Source organism: Astatotilapia calliptera, chromosome 12 (assembly GCF_964374335.1).
Source record: "Astatotilapia calliptera chromosome 12, fAstCal68.1, whole genome shotgun sequence".
NCBI classification, from domain to species: domain Eukaryota; kingdom Metazoa; phylum Chordata; class Actinopteri; order Cichliformes; family Cichlidae; genus Astatotilapia; species Astatotilapia calliptera.
Genome location: NC_137433.1, coordinates 38,556,668 through 38,571,288, shown reverse-complemented (window position 1 = coordinate 38,571,288; position 14,621 = coordinate 38,556,668). Strand labels below are relative to the sequence as shown.

At 44.1% G+C, this 14,621-nt stretch overlaps 1 protein-coding gene across 1 annotated transcript in view; it reads left to right on the top strand.

Moving 5' to 3' along the window:
• The window catches only part of LOC145432239 (uncharacterized), a 42,337-nt gene that overhangs the window by 634 nt on the left and 27,082 nt on the right, over nucleotides 1-14,621 (top strand). The window contains exons 2-4 of the mRNA XM_080308933.1: nucleotides 3,060-3,128; nucleotides 3,232-3,269; nucleotides 4,957-5,016. Coding sequence (XP_080165059.1) covers nucleotides 3,257-3,269; nucleotides 4,957-5,016 — 73 coding nt within the window. The 5' untranslated portion in view covers nucleotides 3,060-3,128; nucleotides 3,232-3,256. The remainder of the gene's footprint in view (nucleotides 1-3,059; nucleotides 3,129-3,231; nucleotides 3,270-4,956; nucleotides 5,017-14,621) is intronic.

The window sequence follows — 14,621 nt, the reverse complement described above, 5'->3', positions numbered from 1 at the left end:
CCATAAACTCTCAGCCAGTGATGTCAGCATTATAGCCTTGTGGTGCTGCTGTCTGATCAGTGGCTTGGTCAGTTAAGAAATGATAAGTAATAGTTTTCGGCAGATGCGATTTTAGGATAAAACCTTTTGGGTTATGGTCATAAATATGGGGCCCATTGTAATTAATATTAACAGAAAATGCTACTTGCAAATGCAGTCAACTTTTCACATTTGCAAACCCAAATTAAATTGCATACATATTACAAGGTTACATTCAGGCGATTTGGTTGGATAGCCTTCTGCACTGTCTAAGAATAATTCAAAATGAATGATCACAGTTTTAATATAAAACACTGGTGTTAGGGTGGACACTTTAGTATCAAATCTGAGATAAAGACTCGGTCATCTTGACCAGAATTTTCCAAAGTAAGTTAAATAACATTTTGTGCTAAAAGAGATGAAAAGAAAACATGCACGAGAATGTTTCAGTCTCTTAGCCACATAGAGGCTGTCCACTAGATCATCAAACACAAGTAGTATAATTCAGTAAGAATAGTACAAAATTACACTGCCATTCCATTTATATGGACATGAACTGATAAGAAAGCTGCTTTTTATTGTGCAGCATCATGTACCTCATTCCAAGAGTTGAGACTCTGTAGTATTACAAAGTTTGTAGTAATCTAGTTATAGCCATCCTTTAGAGTGATATGAATTCTGTTCAATTCTACCGGTAAAATGAGAATATTCTGTTGAAAATGCCCTCTGAAATTATTTCTACATGCTACTGGAAAGCACACAAAGCATCCATTAATTGCATGAAAAATTATTTGGTGAAAAAACAATTGCTTTTCCTTACTGTCTGTCTATTTGCGTTTTTGTTCTTCCTGCACTTGTACAGTGCCCTCTGTCTCTCTCTCCATCATCCTCACTTCTTTGAGCTGAAAATCAAACACAAAAACATTGTGTTCAACTAAAAAATAACAAAAGACTAATCTTCAGTTATTATAAGAGCAGTGTGGGGATCCACATTTGATAACTGTCTAACATATTGCTCAGCTATATGAAATCATCATCAATGAATAAGGGGAAAATAGAAGCTGCATTGGCTTTATAACATCTTGTTGACTTTGTGTGTATGTGTGTGTGTACAAGCATGGATGGAATGCCTAGCACTATAACCCTGCTGTTTGCACTAGGATTTATTTCTGTGTTAGAGGATGGTTTTTTACCCAGACAAATCATTGAATTTGGGTGTTCCAATCACTTTCATGGCCACAGGTGTATAAAATGAAGAAGTTAGGCATGCAGACTGCTTCTACACACATTTCTGAAAGAATGGGTCATTCTCTTAGGAGCTCAGTGAATTCCAGCAGGGTAATTGGATAGGATGCCACCTGTGCAACACGTTCAGTCATGAAATTTCCTCACTACTAAATATTTCACAGTCAACAGCAACTCAGCCAGAAACAGGTAGGCCACGTAAAATTACAGTAGTTTCAGGGCATGCCGAGGCCCATAGTGTGCAGAGGTTGTCAGCTTTTTACAGAATCAATAGCTACACACACCCAAACTTGGTGTGTGTAGCTCAAGAGCAGTGCATAAAGAGCTTCATGGAATAAGTTTCCATGACCAAGAGCTCAAACTGAGCTTCACAACACGAAACACAATGCAAAGTGTTGGATGCTGTTGGATGGTGTAAAGCATGTTACCACTGGACTCCAGGGAAATGGAGACATGTTCTGTGGAGTGATGAATCACGCTTCTCCATTTGGCAATCCGATGGATGAGTCTGTGTTTGGCGGTTGCAAGGTGAATGGTACTTGTCTGACTGCAATGTACGAAGAGTAAAGTTTAGTGCAGGGGGAATTATAATTGGGTTGCTCTTTTAGGAGTTGGGCTCGTCCCCTGACTTCCAGTGAACGAGCTCACTTTCACTGGAAGTTAATCACAATAAAAGTGATTTGATTTGATTTGAATGCTTTAGCATACCAAGACATTTTGGCCAATTTCAGACTCCCAACTTTTTGAGAACAGTTTGAGGACGGCCCCTTTCTGTTCCAACATGACTGTACATAAATGCACAAAAAAAGGCCCATCAAAACATGGATGAGCAAGTTTGATGTGGAAGAACTTGTCTGGCTTACACAGAGTTCTGACCTCAACCCAACACACCACCTCTGGGATGAATTAGAGTGGAAACTGCGAGCTGGGCCTTCTTGTACAACATCAGTGTCTGACCTCACTAACGCACTTCTGGAACAATGGTCAAAAAGTCCCAGAAACACAATTCTAAACGTTGTGGAAAGTTTTCCCAGAAGAGTTGAAGCTGTTGTAGCTGCAAAGGGTGGACTAACATTATATTAAACCCTATGGATTAAGAATGGGGTGTCACTCAAGTTCATATATGTGTGTGAAGGCAGACAAGCAAATACTTTTGGCAATATAGTGTATAGTGTTCTAGTCACCAATGCGTTGCCTGCTGGTGTAACCACTGGTAGCTGGGATGAAGAGTATTCCCCAGCTGGATGCATGTGTGCCTGGTGTAATAGAACCCCGCCTGTATGGCTCTTGTTCTTAGAGTTTGTTACCTCCATAATTAGTGCCTCTGTGCTGCCTTTCAGTCCAGCCTTCTGGATGTCAGCTACTTGCTTTACATACCATGCAGGGGCCTGTCCTTCCATCATGGTTCCTCCTTTGCTCCTCCTCTTTCTTGGGTTTCTGCTGCCTGAGGTATTCACTGAGCACACTGTCAGTTAAAGCCATCTTCCTGATGTGTTGTCTGTTTTGTTTTATGCTTTCTTATCGTTGTGTGAAGCACTTTGTGATCTTTTGTCTAGAAAGGTGCTATATAAAAAAGGTTTTACTTTACTTACTCATAGATGTTTGCTGTCTCATCTTGCACAGTGGTTCTGAAACTCACCAGTCCTCGACGTCCTTCCTTTCTCTTAGCGTACAGTCTCAGTATGCTGGATTTGGGGTGACACCCACAATGTACTTAGATATGCATATATGTATTTATGTATGTATATGTATATATGTTAGACAAATAACATTATGTTTCTGTGCCTTTAAAACAGATGTTTCTGTGTGCCTAATTACAGCCCAACCTTACATGATCTCAAAAGACACAGGTGAAACACTGAGAAGTAAGTAAATTTTTCTTTCTTCAAAAATCACAGCTTTTGGCAATAGCAGGAATATTGGCAGTTACTATTAGATAATCTAAAGCCTTTTTATTCTTCTCTCCAGCTGAGCCAGTTTCCTGGTTGAAATAATGGCAGCACATGGTGAGTCTTGTTAGGATTAATTAGTGTTGGCAAAACAAACTCTTCTTACACTATCCACATACATACATACATACATACATACATACATACATACATACACACACACACACACATATATTATTTTTATTTATTTATTTTTTACATAGTTGGAAAAGCAAATATTTAATCCTCTTTCCTCTTTGACTTGGTTCTTACATAAGTTAAGTCATCACAGATTTATGGAAAAAGAAAGTACACCAGTAGGAACCATTAGCTGTCACTGTCTTTTTAATTTCATGAAGTCATTACATTTTTGACAACTCTTCCAACACAAGATGGAAGTTGTTTTATTTCCTGCATGTACTGCTCTACAACATTTAAATTTTATCCAGATGAACTTGACTTGGCCATTCACTAAAGTTCTGCATTTTATTTCTTTCTCATCCATTCCTTCAAAGCAATAAGCAATAAGCAAAACTGCCAAGGAAATTCCTTGGCAGTTTTGCTTATTTATTAAAACATTTTACTCTGTTGAATAACTGACTTCCAGTACAACTTTTAAACACTGGCTATGGGTACTCTATAATTTGTTGCAGAAGTTGTGGGGTTCTAGTTATGGGGATCTTCTCCTATGGAAAACATGTCCACTGTGACTGTGGTCAAACAGTTGTACACATCACGTGTGATTAATCTTTTTTATATGATGTTACAAATGTCAGTTTATGATTTGTTTGTAAATCATTATCATAGAGATTCTTTCACAGTGATTCAAATGTGTTGATAAAGCCAACCATATAGGCAAGGTGCACTTTTTTTCATGTGAATATATTTTGCACAATAGAACTTTCTCTCCAGATCTTAAATTAGATTTGTGAGTCTTAAAGGTGATTTGACTGAATAACTTCAGCTTACAACATTATTTGAAGGAGATATGGCAGATTTGTGGAATGCTATGAAAGTTATTCATCAGTAATTATATTCTTGTTTCTATTTAACAAGATTTAAATCTAACCCAAAAGACACAAAATATTGACAAGGTTCATGAGGTTGAACAGAGGTAAATATGATTAAATAGGCTAGTCTGTTTTCTATAACGGAGTCCACCATACACAGATTTAGAGCTGCCAGAGGTAGTTTATTAGTTCAAATAGTTCAGTGAATTACTCATCACGTTTTCCCATTTAAGAAGAAGCATCTAGATGAACAAAACCTCCTGTACTTTAATAGTATACATCGGTGCAGCATATGAAGCAGCTGTAGCCTCATTAACAACGGTTCCACAGGAGGCAGTGCCACATATTTAATTAGACAGTTTTGGGTTTTTTGTTGTTGTTGTTTTTACAGGGGATGTGTTTGCTGATGCAACCACCCACCCAAATGTTGTGTGTCTTTTAAGGACACACGACCTGGAATCTTTGGCTTGTTGGGCAATTGTGTAAATCACTACATTATGGAGCAAATGGTTTAATAGTGCTTGTTATTTCCTTTATAAATAGGTTGACTTGGAATTCAAACCTACAGCTGTCCGTAAAGCAGTGATCAGTTATTTACTTTGCTACAGTGTTTTGATGTCAGTGATTTAAAGATGTGCTGAATCAGTTTATCTGTCTCTTTTTTCTCTCTTTTTGCTCATTGCTGAAACTTGTTGTGGGATACAGAATTTGAATTTAAAAAATAACGAATGTATATTGTTTCTGTATTGCTACAGAGAAAGATTGTGTAAATGCTCGGAAGTGCAAGAGCAGCCCGGAGAGACCACGTCCTAACTGTGAGTCTATTGATCATACAGTAGTTAAAATAAATGCTTAAAGACAAAACAGCATTGCTGTTTTAATCTAATGGGTCAAGTTAACGGCATATTCCAGATAGTGCCTTTATCCTAATTTAAGCATAATTTATAATCAGAGTATAAAAGCATTCTAATAGACATGCATGCACCTCATTCAGGGTATAATCAGAACTGGAACATTTTTAAAACACAAACCTTTGCGTTTTTATTGATATAGTTGAGTTAATTCTACTTAAATTAGAGAGCTTGCTGTGAAGCATTAGGAGCTCATATGTCTGATTTTATGAATATGATATATTTGCTATAAAATGTTCAATAATCATATTGCCACATGTGGGATATTTAAAATTAAGTAATTAATGATTCAGTAAAAGGACTAGATGTTACAATCCCTGATAATGCATTGCTTTAAGTGGAGAATATCTTGAGGGATGGCTATTATGAGAAAAGGCAGCCCAGAAAATTTACCAGCAGGTCCCATTGTTGTGTGCCTCAACTTCACAGAGGGTTTTGGTCTTTTACCCAGGCTAATCTGCCATTTTGTTTTATTTATTTTGTTGCTTTGTTAGGGTTAGGGATTAGAGATCTGATCTAGATTATCATATTAAAATTTGGACACATCATCAGTAGTGGACCTTGGATTCATCGGGTGTTTCGGACGTTATCAGTAGACACCCTGATCCAAGGAGGCCCTACCAGGGTTGATCAGGCCCTGGAGTGTGTCACTGGTTTTTGTTAAATTGTTTCTCTTCTACTTTCTTCTGTTTAGTTTTCCACAATTTATTTTCTATCTATTCACTGCAACTGAGAAGTAATGCTTACCTCTTCAACTTCAACTTTATGGATTCTTCAAAGGGATAGAAAAGGTGGTAGAGAGAAGTAAGACAAAAGGGACAAGATAGGAGAGAGCAGAGAGAAAAGCCGGAAGGAGGGCGCCCGATCTGGCTTCCCGCACCTCCCCGCCGGATCCTGCTATACGCTCCACCTCCCCACTGCCTCCCAGAAAAGGGAAGATGAGCAGAGGGGAGAAAAGCGGAATATTTTTCCTTTTCTTTTTTCTTTCATTCCTCCTTTACGTTTCACTACCATGAGGTTAACTGCACAGTCCCCAGGAGGCCATGAGACAGCTGTATCAGTCAAACAGCCGAATTTCTAATGTTAGGTATTCTACCCTTTTGACCTATCTACTTAGGCAGGCCCACCACAGGTTGATCAGTCCTGGGCGTGTGTCTCGCAGCCTTAACTGCCCTCTTCAGACACAGCCAGTGACTGGTCCTCTCAGCAGTGTTAGCTAGTTCTCTTATAGCCTGCCGTTGCACCTGTCCTCTGATCCCAATCTCTCTAAGCAGTTTTGCTGTTGTACTAGCAACAAAGTCCCTGCACCCCACTTCCACCGGGCGCACCTTGATCTTCCAGCCTCTGTCCTCTGCCTCAGCTTCCAAGTTGGCATACCGCGGCTTCTTACGCTCAAGTGCTTCCTCAATTGCATGCTCCCATGGTACTGTCAGCTCAATGATGTACACAAGTTTTTGGGAGTTAGACCAAAGGACGAGGTCAGGTTGCAGAGAAGTTGTTACGATCTCTGCGGGAAAAATTAGCCTCTGATCCAAGTTCAATCCCAGGCAACCTTCCAACCAATCAGGTCGGGAGTTGAGGGGCTTGTCCTTGGCTTGTCTCCCTCCGGACAAATGTTGATGAAAGCCGACGCTCCTCTTGGTTCGTGAAAGGTTGAGCATTGATGGATTTTCTTTTGCGCTCAACTTGCTCAGCTAGACACCTGAGGACCTGGTTGTGTCTCCATGTGTATCTGCCCTGAGTAAGGCTAGTCCTACAACCAACCAAGACGTGCTTCAGTGTGGCTGGGAATGTACTCATGTTCCAGTGTAGATGTAGGTTGAAAGGGCACAGTATATTGTACATTATTGTTGTGTTCCTCAGTGCTAACGTGACATTTTGTTTTTTATTTCTTTGGGTTACCTGTCTGGGCTGTTAGTAGTACCTTGAATGGTCCCTGCCACCATTTCTGCAATCAGTCCATTCTCATGTATCCTTGTTGACAGTGGAGCTGCTTGCGCAGTATAATTGAGTCTCCGCCAGGAGCATTATAATATCATGTCAAAAACATTTCTGTGGGGGTTTTTTGTGTGTTTTCTTTTTGTTATTGAATAGATTGGATTACTACAATCCTTTGTAGAGAGATACCATCTGATGTGATCACATGTCCCAGTGTCACAGCTGTGCGGTCAGAAATGACTTGAGTGGACTCAAGTGCAGACAAAACTTGAGGCTTGATGGCGTAGAATTAAGTGAGGTTTTTTACAGGAGGTTAGGTGTGACAAAAAGAAGTGATGAAAACAAAACAATCTTAGCGAATGAAACATGAACTAAAGGCAAGAGCCTAAAAATCAGATATGAGGTAAATAACTAATTTACAAGGTAGCACGTCACTTTGCATGAACAAATGAATCACGAGAAATTCTCTTTAATCTATGAGACAACGCTGAGAGACACTATCAGTAGCACTAAAGGAAAACACTATGAACAGTACTATGAGCTACTACCAGCAGTGCTGACAAAAATGTTAAGCACATTTCAGTAAGTCGCTACAATACCAAGAGTCACCACATGAGCTAGGACTCGGGCTCAAAGTCACAACAGGGAAGTGAGGGCTCCTATGAGGGAGTCTTAGGGCTGTCAAGCACGAGGAACAGGGGACCAGGCACTGGGTCTTATCCAGAGTAGGAACCTTGAAGGAACCTTGAAGCTGTAGGCAAGTGAAGTAATAAGGCAGAGACCTCGGAGTCACCGTGATAGGGAGAACAGGTGTTGATAGTGGACTAGACAAGGTTTTCGTGATTGTGCGGCAATATGCAATCAGTCCTACTTATAGCGGGTGGAGGTGAAGCTTAGAGGGGAAGGTGGCCCCGGTGAGGTGAGCTGGGCAAATCCAAAAATAGATCTGTAGCAGGCGGAGAACTGGGCAGGGAGGCAGGCAGGTGAATTGCAGCAAAAACTGTGAGCAGACCAGCGGCTGAATGAGTAACAAGGAACCAATATCCATTAGGTTATGTGAACAATCTTGCGAAGAGTGAATGTGAGTGCTGGTCTTACATCCTCACATTTAATTTCATTTTACATAAGATAATTTTACTCAGTTGGGATGGTGAAGGATATACCCACCCACATAATTTTTGTTGACTATGTGTGCACGTCTGACACTGTAGTTATGTGTAGGAGTGGAAGGATTGGTCACGAATCAATCAGAAGTTTGGGTTCTTGCACACATATGGAGGGATTTCTGTGCGGTCTGCACCAGTTTTTGTATATAGTTTCTTCTTTTCCTGATCCTCCCTTACAGATATATTCCTATGTAATGCTACAATTCCACTAAATCATCATGGTACTTGGCAGAAATATAGTAGCCGTATATCTTAATAATAATAATGGATTGCATTTATATAGCGCATTTCAGGACCCCTCAAAGCGCTTTACAATACCACTATAAATTCACTCTCACATTCACACACTGGTGAAGGCAGCTACAGTTGTAGCCACAGCTGCCCTGGGGCAGACTGACAGAAGAGAGGCTGCCATATCGCGCCATCAGCCCCTCTGGCCAACACCAGTAGGCGGTAGGTGAAGTGTCTTGCCCAAGGACACAACGACCGCGACTGTCCGAGCAGGGGCTTGAACCGGCAACCTTCCAATTACAAAACGAACACCCAACTCTTGAGCCACGATTGCCCCATCTTATCTACACAACAATGTGCCTCTCTGGTTATCTTTATATTGGGACCAATATTGGATATTTGCGACATCGATGCTACCATTGACTATTCTATAATTTAATGGTAATGGTCTTATCTCAGCCATTAAGCGTTCTTGAGTACCTTTACTGTAAAAAGGCTGCCATTGCTCTAATTCAAGAAACACATCTTAGACAATATTTGTTTTCAAAACAAACATTACAAATTAATAGCTTCATCCTGTGCACCAAATAAAACCAAAGGTGTTTGTAATGTATGTATGTTTGCACTGATTGCCGATCACGCTTCAACTGAGTCGTCCTCGGTCAGAAGGAATGGTACTCCACAGTGATGTAGTTCAAATAACTTTACTAAAGAGGTGGCAGATGACATCAACAGGATGTACAGCGTTGGTAGGGAGGCATTACAGTATTCACATGCAGGTAACGGGGGTGTGAGTGTGTATATGGGTATGTGTGTGTGTGTGGTCATCTGTAAACAGAAAGAACAAACATTTGTATTAACCACTATGGATAGCAGTGTACCCCTTATACAGTACTGTGGGTTTCCAGCGTAATGTTATACAATCTGCCATAACCTCATGGCCACTAGATGGCACCCTAAGACCATAAATGAATTTCTGGCTTGTATATACATTGGCAAACCAGACCTCTGCAGATTGCAACGATTCAGAGAATAAACATAGTAAATAGTTACATCCACCTACAACCACAATGCTTGACAGTAAGTCGTATATGGAATGAAATATGGGCTGAACACAAGGCTGCCTGTAGTAGGCCAAACAAAACGCATCTTAGCGATAGCAATGGGACTAGCCTCTTAGCGATAGCAACGAGACTAGCCTCTTAGCGATAGCAATGGGACTAGCCTCTTAGCGATAGCAAATTACACAGATAAAGTCAACAAGCCTCACTCTCATCTTACAATACTCACATGGTAAGCACGCACGCAGTATTAACTCACACCGAATGCACGTTAATACGTTACTCCTCCGACACACCTCTCATCTGTGCAGCGCTGCGCTGAACACGTTCCCAACCGGAAGTACAGATACCGAGGTGCATCATGGGTAACGTAGTATAAAACAGCTACAGTGAACAAGCGGACTTTTAACAGCCGCCCCTGTATTTGTAGGCAAATACACTCCCGCTAGAGTCCTTCTATTTTGAAACAGTGTCATTTGAGTCCTCAGGAACTTTGGGAAGTTCCACCAACTTAGTTACCGGGCGAACATAGGTACTGTCTTTAACCTTGACCTCGGCAGCTCGAACAACACCATCAATCCCTGGGAAAACTTTGGCAATGGTACCCACAGGCCAAAGGCCTCTAGGCAAGTTACAGTCCACAATCCTAACAGCTTGTCCCACAGCCATGTTGTCAGTGGACCTCCTCCATTTCTGTCGGAGTTGCAGTCCTGGGAGGTAGTTCTGTATGAACCGCTTCCAGAAGTGGTCGCTGATGACCTGGCTGTGCCTCCATCTTCTGTTAGAAAGAGTGCCTGAGGGGCCGTAAGCTGCCTGGGGTAGTGCCGAATCATGCCGCCCCATCAAGAGAAGATTTGGTGTGATGGGATCTGGGTCAGCTATGTCAGCCGATGCATAGCCAAGCGGCTTTGAGTTCAAAATGCCCTCAACCTCTATGAGAGCAGTGAGTAGGACTTCTTCCACCACAACTTGGTCCTTCAGGACCACTTGCAGAGCTGACTTCACTGCTCTGATTTCCCTTTCCCATGCTCCTCCGAAATGAGGAGAGTGTGGGGGATTGAAGCAGAAGTTGATAGTCTGCTTGGCCAGTTGCTGCTTGAGGTCCGGCTCCATGTTTTCAAACGCCGTTTGGAGTTCTCTGTGCCCACCTCTGAAATTGGTCCCTCGATCAGACCACATCTCGTATGGCTTTCCTCGGCGTGCAATAAATCTGCATAATGACATAAGGAAGGAATCAGTGTCAAGACTAGGGAGGAGATCAAGGTGCACGCATCTGGTTGTAAGACACTTGTAGATGATTCCCCAGCGTTTCTCTCTTCTACGACCTATCTTTATCGTGTATGGCCCAAAACAGTCTACGCCCGTTGACCAGAACGGCGGCTTATAGAGTCTCAGCCGCGATGAAGGTAAGTCAGCCATTTTGGGTGTAGAAGGTGAGGCGCGCCATCTCCTACAGTCCACACACTGGTGCTGATGCTTCTTAATGGCTTGACGTCCTCGGAGAATCCAATAGGTGCGCCGTATTTCCGCAAACAGCCTCTCCGCACCTGGATGAAGGAGCTGGTCATCATAAGTTTTTATGATGAGCTTGGTCAGGGGATGTTCAGCTGCTAATACAATGGGATGAATACTGTCTGGATCTAAGTCGGCAGCTCGACGGAGGCGGCCTCCGACTCTGATGAGACCGGTAAGACTGTCATATTCAGGGGACAGCACGCTAAGACGGCTGTCTGAGCGGACTGGGTGCCCGATCTGGAGGGCTCGGGCCTCCTCTGAGAAGCTGTCAGTCTGTGCCGAGCGAAGCAGCATGGTTTTGGTTTCTAGTTGCTCCGCTGCTGTAATAGGAGCGTCAGCCGCCCCGTGTTGGGTCTGGTAGGTAGCAGCAATCAGCTCATCTAGCGTGGCATACTGTGTTGGATCCGGTAAAGTCGGGGATGCAGAAACGTGCCCACAGAATGCAGTCTTCCTGAGCTCTGCCTCACTGCATGCCGGGAACTCTGTTGGCAACTTAGGCCAAGTGTCAGCAGTTTGTGACAGAAAGGGTGGACCATGTGACCAACGATTGCGGACAGTTAGGTCAGCGAGATGTTTCCCTCTGGTGATGTCATCAGCAGGATTGAGGTCAGAGGTCACATAACGCCACTGTTCAGGAGATGTCAGCTCCTGTATTTCACAGATTCTAGTCCCCACAAATACCTTATAGCGACAGGAACTAGACTGGATCCACTGCAGCACCGTTGTAGAGTCTGTCCACAGGTAGATCGATTTCAGGAGGATGGTGAGCTCTGTCTGGAGTAATTTGGCCAATTGGGCCCCTGTGAGCGCTGCGCAAAGCTCCAGCCGGGGTATTGACACCTGTTTACGTGGGGCCACTCTGGAGCGAGCCATCAGGAATGATGTGGCGATGGGCAGTTGTTGATCGATTACTCGGAGATAAGCCACAGCCCCATACGCCTTTTCTGATGCGTCACAGAATATGTGAGCCTCGTATGTCACATTGCTGGAGTTGTGAGAAGGAGTGTAGCAGCGGGGAATGGTGACATGCTGAAGGTGTGACAGTTCACCTTCCCACTCAAGCCAGGACTGAAGTAGATTCCCTTCGATGGGCTCATCCCATCCTCTCTCTGTGCTCCACAGGGCCTGTACAATCAGCTTGGCCCTTGTAGTGTAGGGACAAATATAACCTAGGGGGTCATACTGGGTAGCTAGTACCTTGTACACGTTGCGCAGCATGACCGTGGAGTAGGTTATAGGGCGGTGCTTATATCCCAGGACATCTGTCGGGCAGTGCCAGCTGAGTCCTAATGTTGACTCTTGTGGGTCGAGACTTTTGAAGTTCAGCCAAAGCTCGCAGCTCTCTGATCTAGCTGAAGCGGGCAGGTGAGCAACTACTTTCGGCACGTTGCTCGCCCACTGACGTATCTCGAATCCTCCTTGAATGAGTAAATCTCTCATTCGGTCGATGAGCTGCTTTGCCTCTTCTGGGTTGGATAGGGACTGTAAACAGTTATCCACATAGAAGGCTGTGTGGACAGAGTCACAGATGTCCTTGTGGGTGTCTTCGTGCTCCCTTGCATGTCTCTGTAGGGCGTAAATAGCACAACAGGGGCTACATGTCGTTCCGAAGGGCAAAACTCTCCACTCATATACGTCTGGGGGCCGGTCAGTTTCACAATCCCTCCACAGAAACCGTAGTAGAGGACAGTCCTCTGGGAGCAGCCGAATCTGGTGAAACATGGCTTTGATATCTCCACTCACGGCTACAGGGTGTTGGCGGAAGCGGAGTAATACCCCCCAGCAGAGTGGGCCCCAAGGGAGGTCCTGGTAAGAGGTAGTGGTTCAGGACGGCCCCCTGAAACTCAAACGAACAGTTGAAGACCACCCTAGCCTTATCATTGTGATGTACCATGTGGTGGGGTACATACCATGACTCGGAAGGGCTATGTGTCTCATCTGGGCTCAGCTTAACAACATAACCAGAATCTACTAACCTGTGGATCTCCTGGCTGTATGTGAGGGTCAGATCAGGATTCTTGGCCAGCTTACGTTCGGTGGATCTGAGGAGGCCTTTTACTGCTTCAGGAGAGACACACATCCGTGGAAAGTCCCTTCTTCTCAGCAGCGGAGTGGCGTATCTCTCGACACCGTCTACTGGGACTCTGATGGTCTTTGTCTCCAACATAGCTACCGCCTCTCTGTCCTCCTTTGACCGTGTGACCTCCTTCTCTGTCCTGTAGGGGGGAGCATCTAGTTGCCACAAACGCTTCACATCTTGATGCACGGCCTCTGCAGGAGAAAGGCACATGTTCAGGCACTGCAGGTCCCCCTCAGATGTAGGCATACTACTGGCCGGCCCCTGGATGGCCCATCCGAGCTTGGTGCAGATAGCTACTGGCCCTTTGGACGACCCCCGAAGGACGGGGCGGACAGGGGTGATGAGATGAGCGTTATCTGAGCCAATCAGCACCAAAGGTTGGATCTGGTTAAATCCCTCAATCTGGACTTTCTGTAAGTGAAGATACTTCTTCTTTAGCTGTTCAACTGGACATGACTGAGTAGCTAGGCTCAGTTGTTGGGCTGTGAAAGCATGTGTTACTTTGTACCTCACTTTGGGCTTAGCCCTTGGTGACACCTGAAATGAGACAAAGCCTCCCTTCATCTGGATTACATCTCGACGGATAGTTCTCAGTGAGAGTGTTGCTTCCTCCTGTTCCAAACCTAGAGATTTAACTGCCGCTGGAAGCACAACAGTCTTCTCTGAGCCGTCATCGAGCACAGCAAATGTATTCAGTGATTTGCCCCCATAATGTAGTTGGATTGGTACTACCTTAAGCATAACACGACCTGAGTGACTTGAATAGTCTAGGTAGACCATACTAGTACTCACAGTTAGTATGTTAGGGTCCTGCTTCTTGGCTTCAACCAGGTCATGGAGCACCAACAAATGCTGGTCACCACAGGTGCTGCATGGCTTCTTCAGAGTACACTGCTCTGGAGAATGTTTACGGCCACAGCGCCAGCATTTGGCCTTCTCGGTAATCCAGGTAGCCATAGCTTTGAGGTCTAGCCTTTTGAATCCATCACAGCCATTCAGATAATGCTCTGTCCCTTCGCAGTATGGACAATAAGGTTTGAACTTCTGTTTCTTCTTAGGTTGGACTGTCGGATCTGGAGCTGTAGATTCTCCCTCCTGTTTTAGCTTGGCTTGGGCTGGATTTGGGCCGTAGTAGATGGAAGCAGATCTGTTGTGTGGCTTGAGCCCTGCTGAGGCTTTGAGTAGGTTCTTCTCTGGACGTGGCTTGTCCGGGGGCATTTGAGAGGCTTGTCTGGATAGCTGAAGGACTTGGGATTTCCGTTCGAGCCATTCTGAGAAGTCGTACATATTGTATGTTCGGCTGCTGCCACTGCGGATGATTCCCCGGGTGATACAGTACTCGATGAAGTTGTCCCTGTAGTTCAGAGGGAGCTTGGTAAGCAGTCTATCCACATGTGAACCACAATGAAGCTCACTGGCTGCTACTTCATCCATGGTACTGAGAAGCCCAACCAGGCTGGACACCGACAGGGAGAGGTCTTCAATAGCTTGAGAGTCTCCGGCTCTAATAGGGGGGCA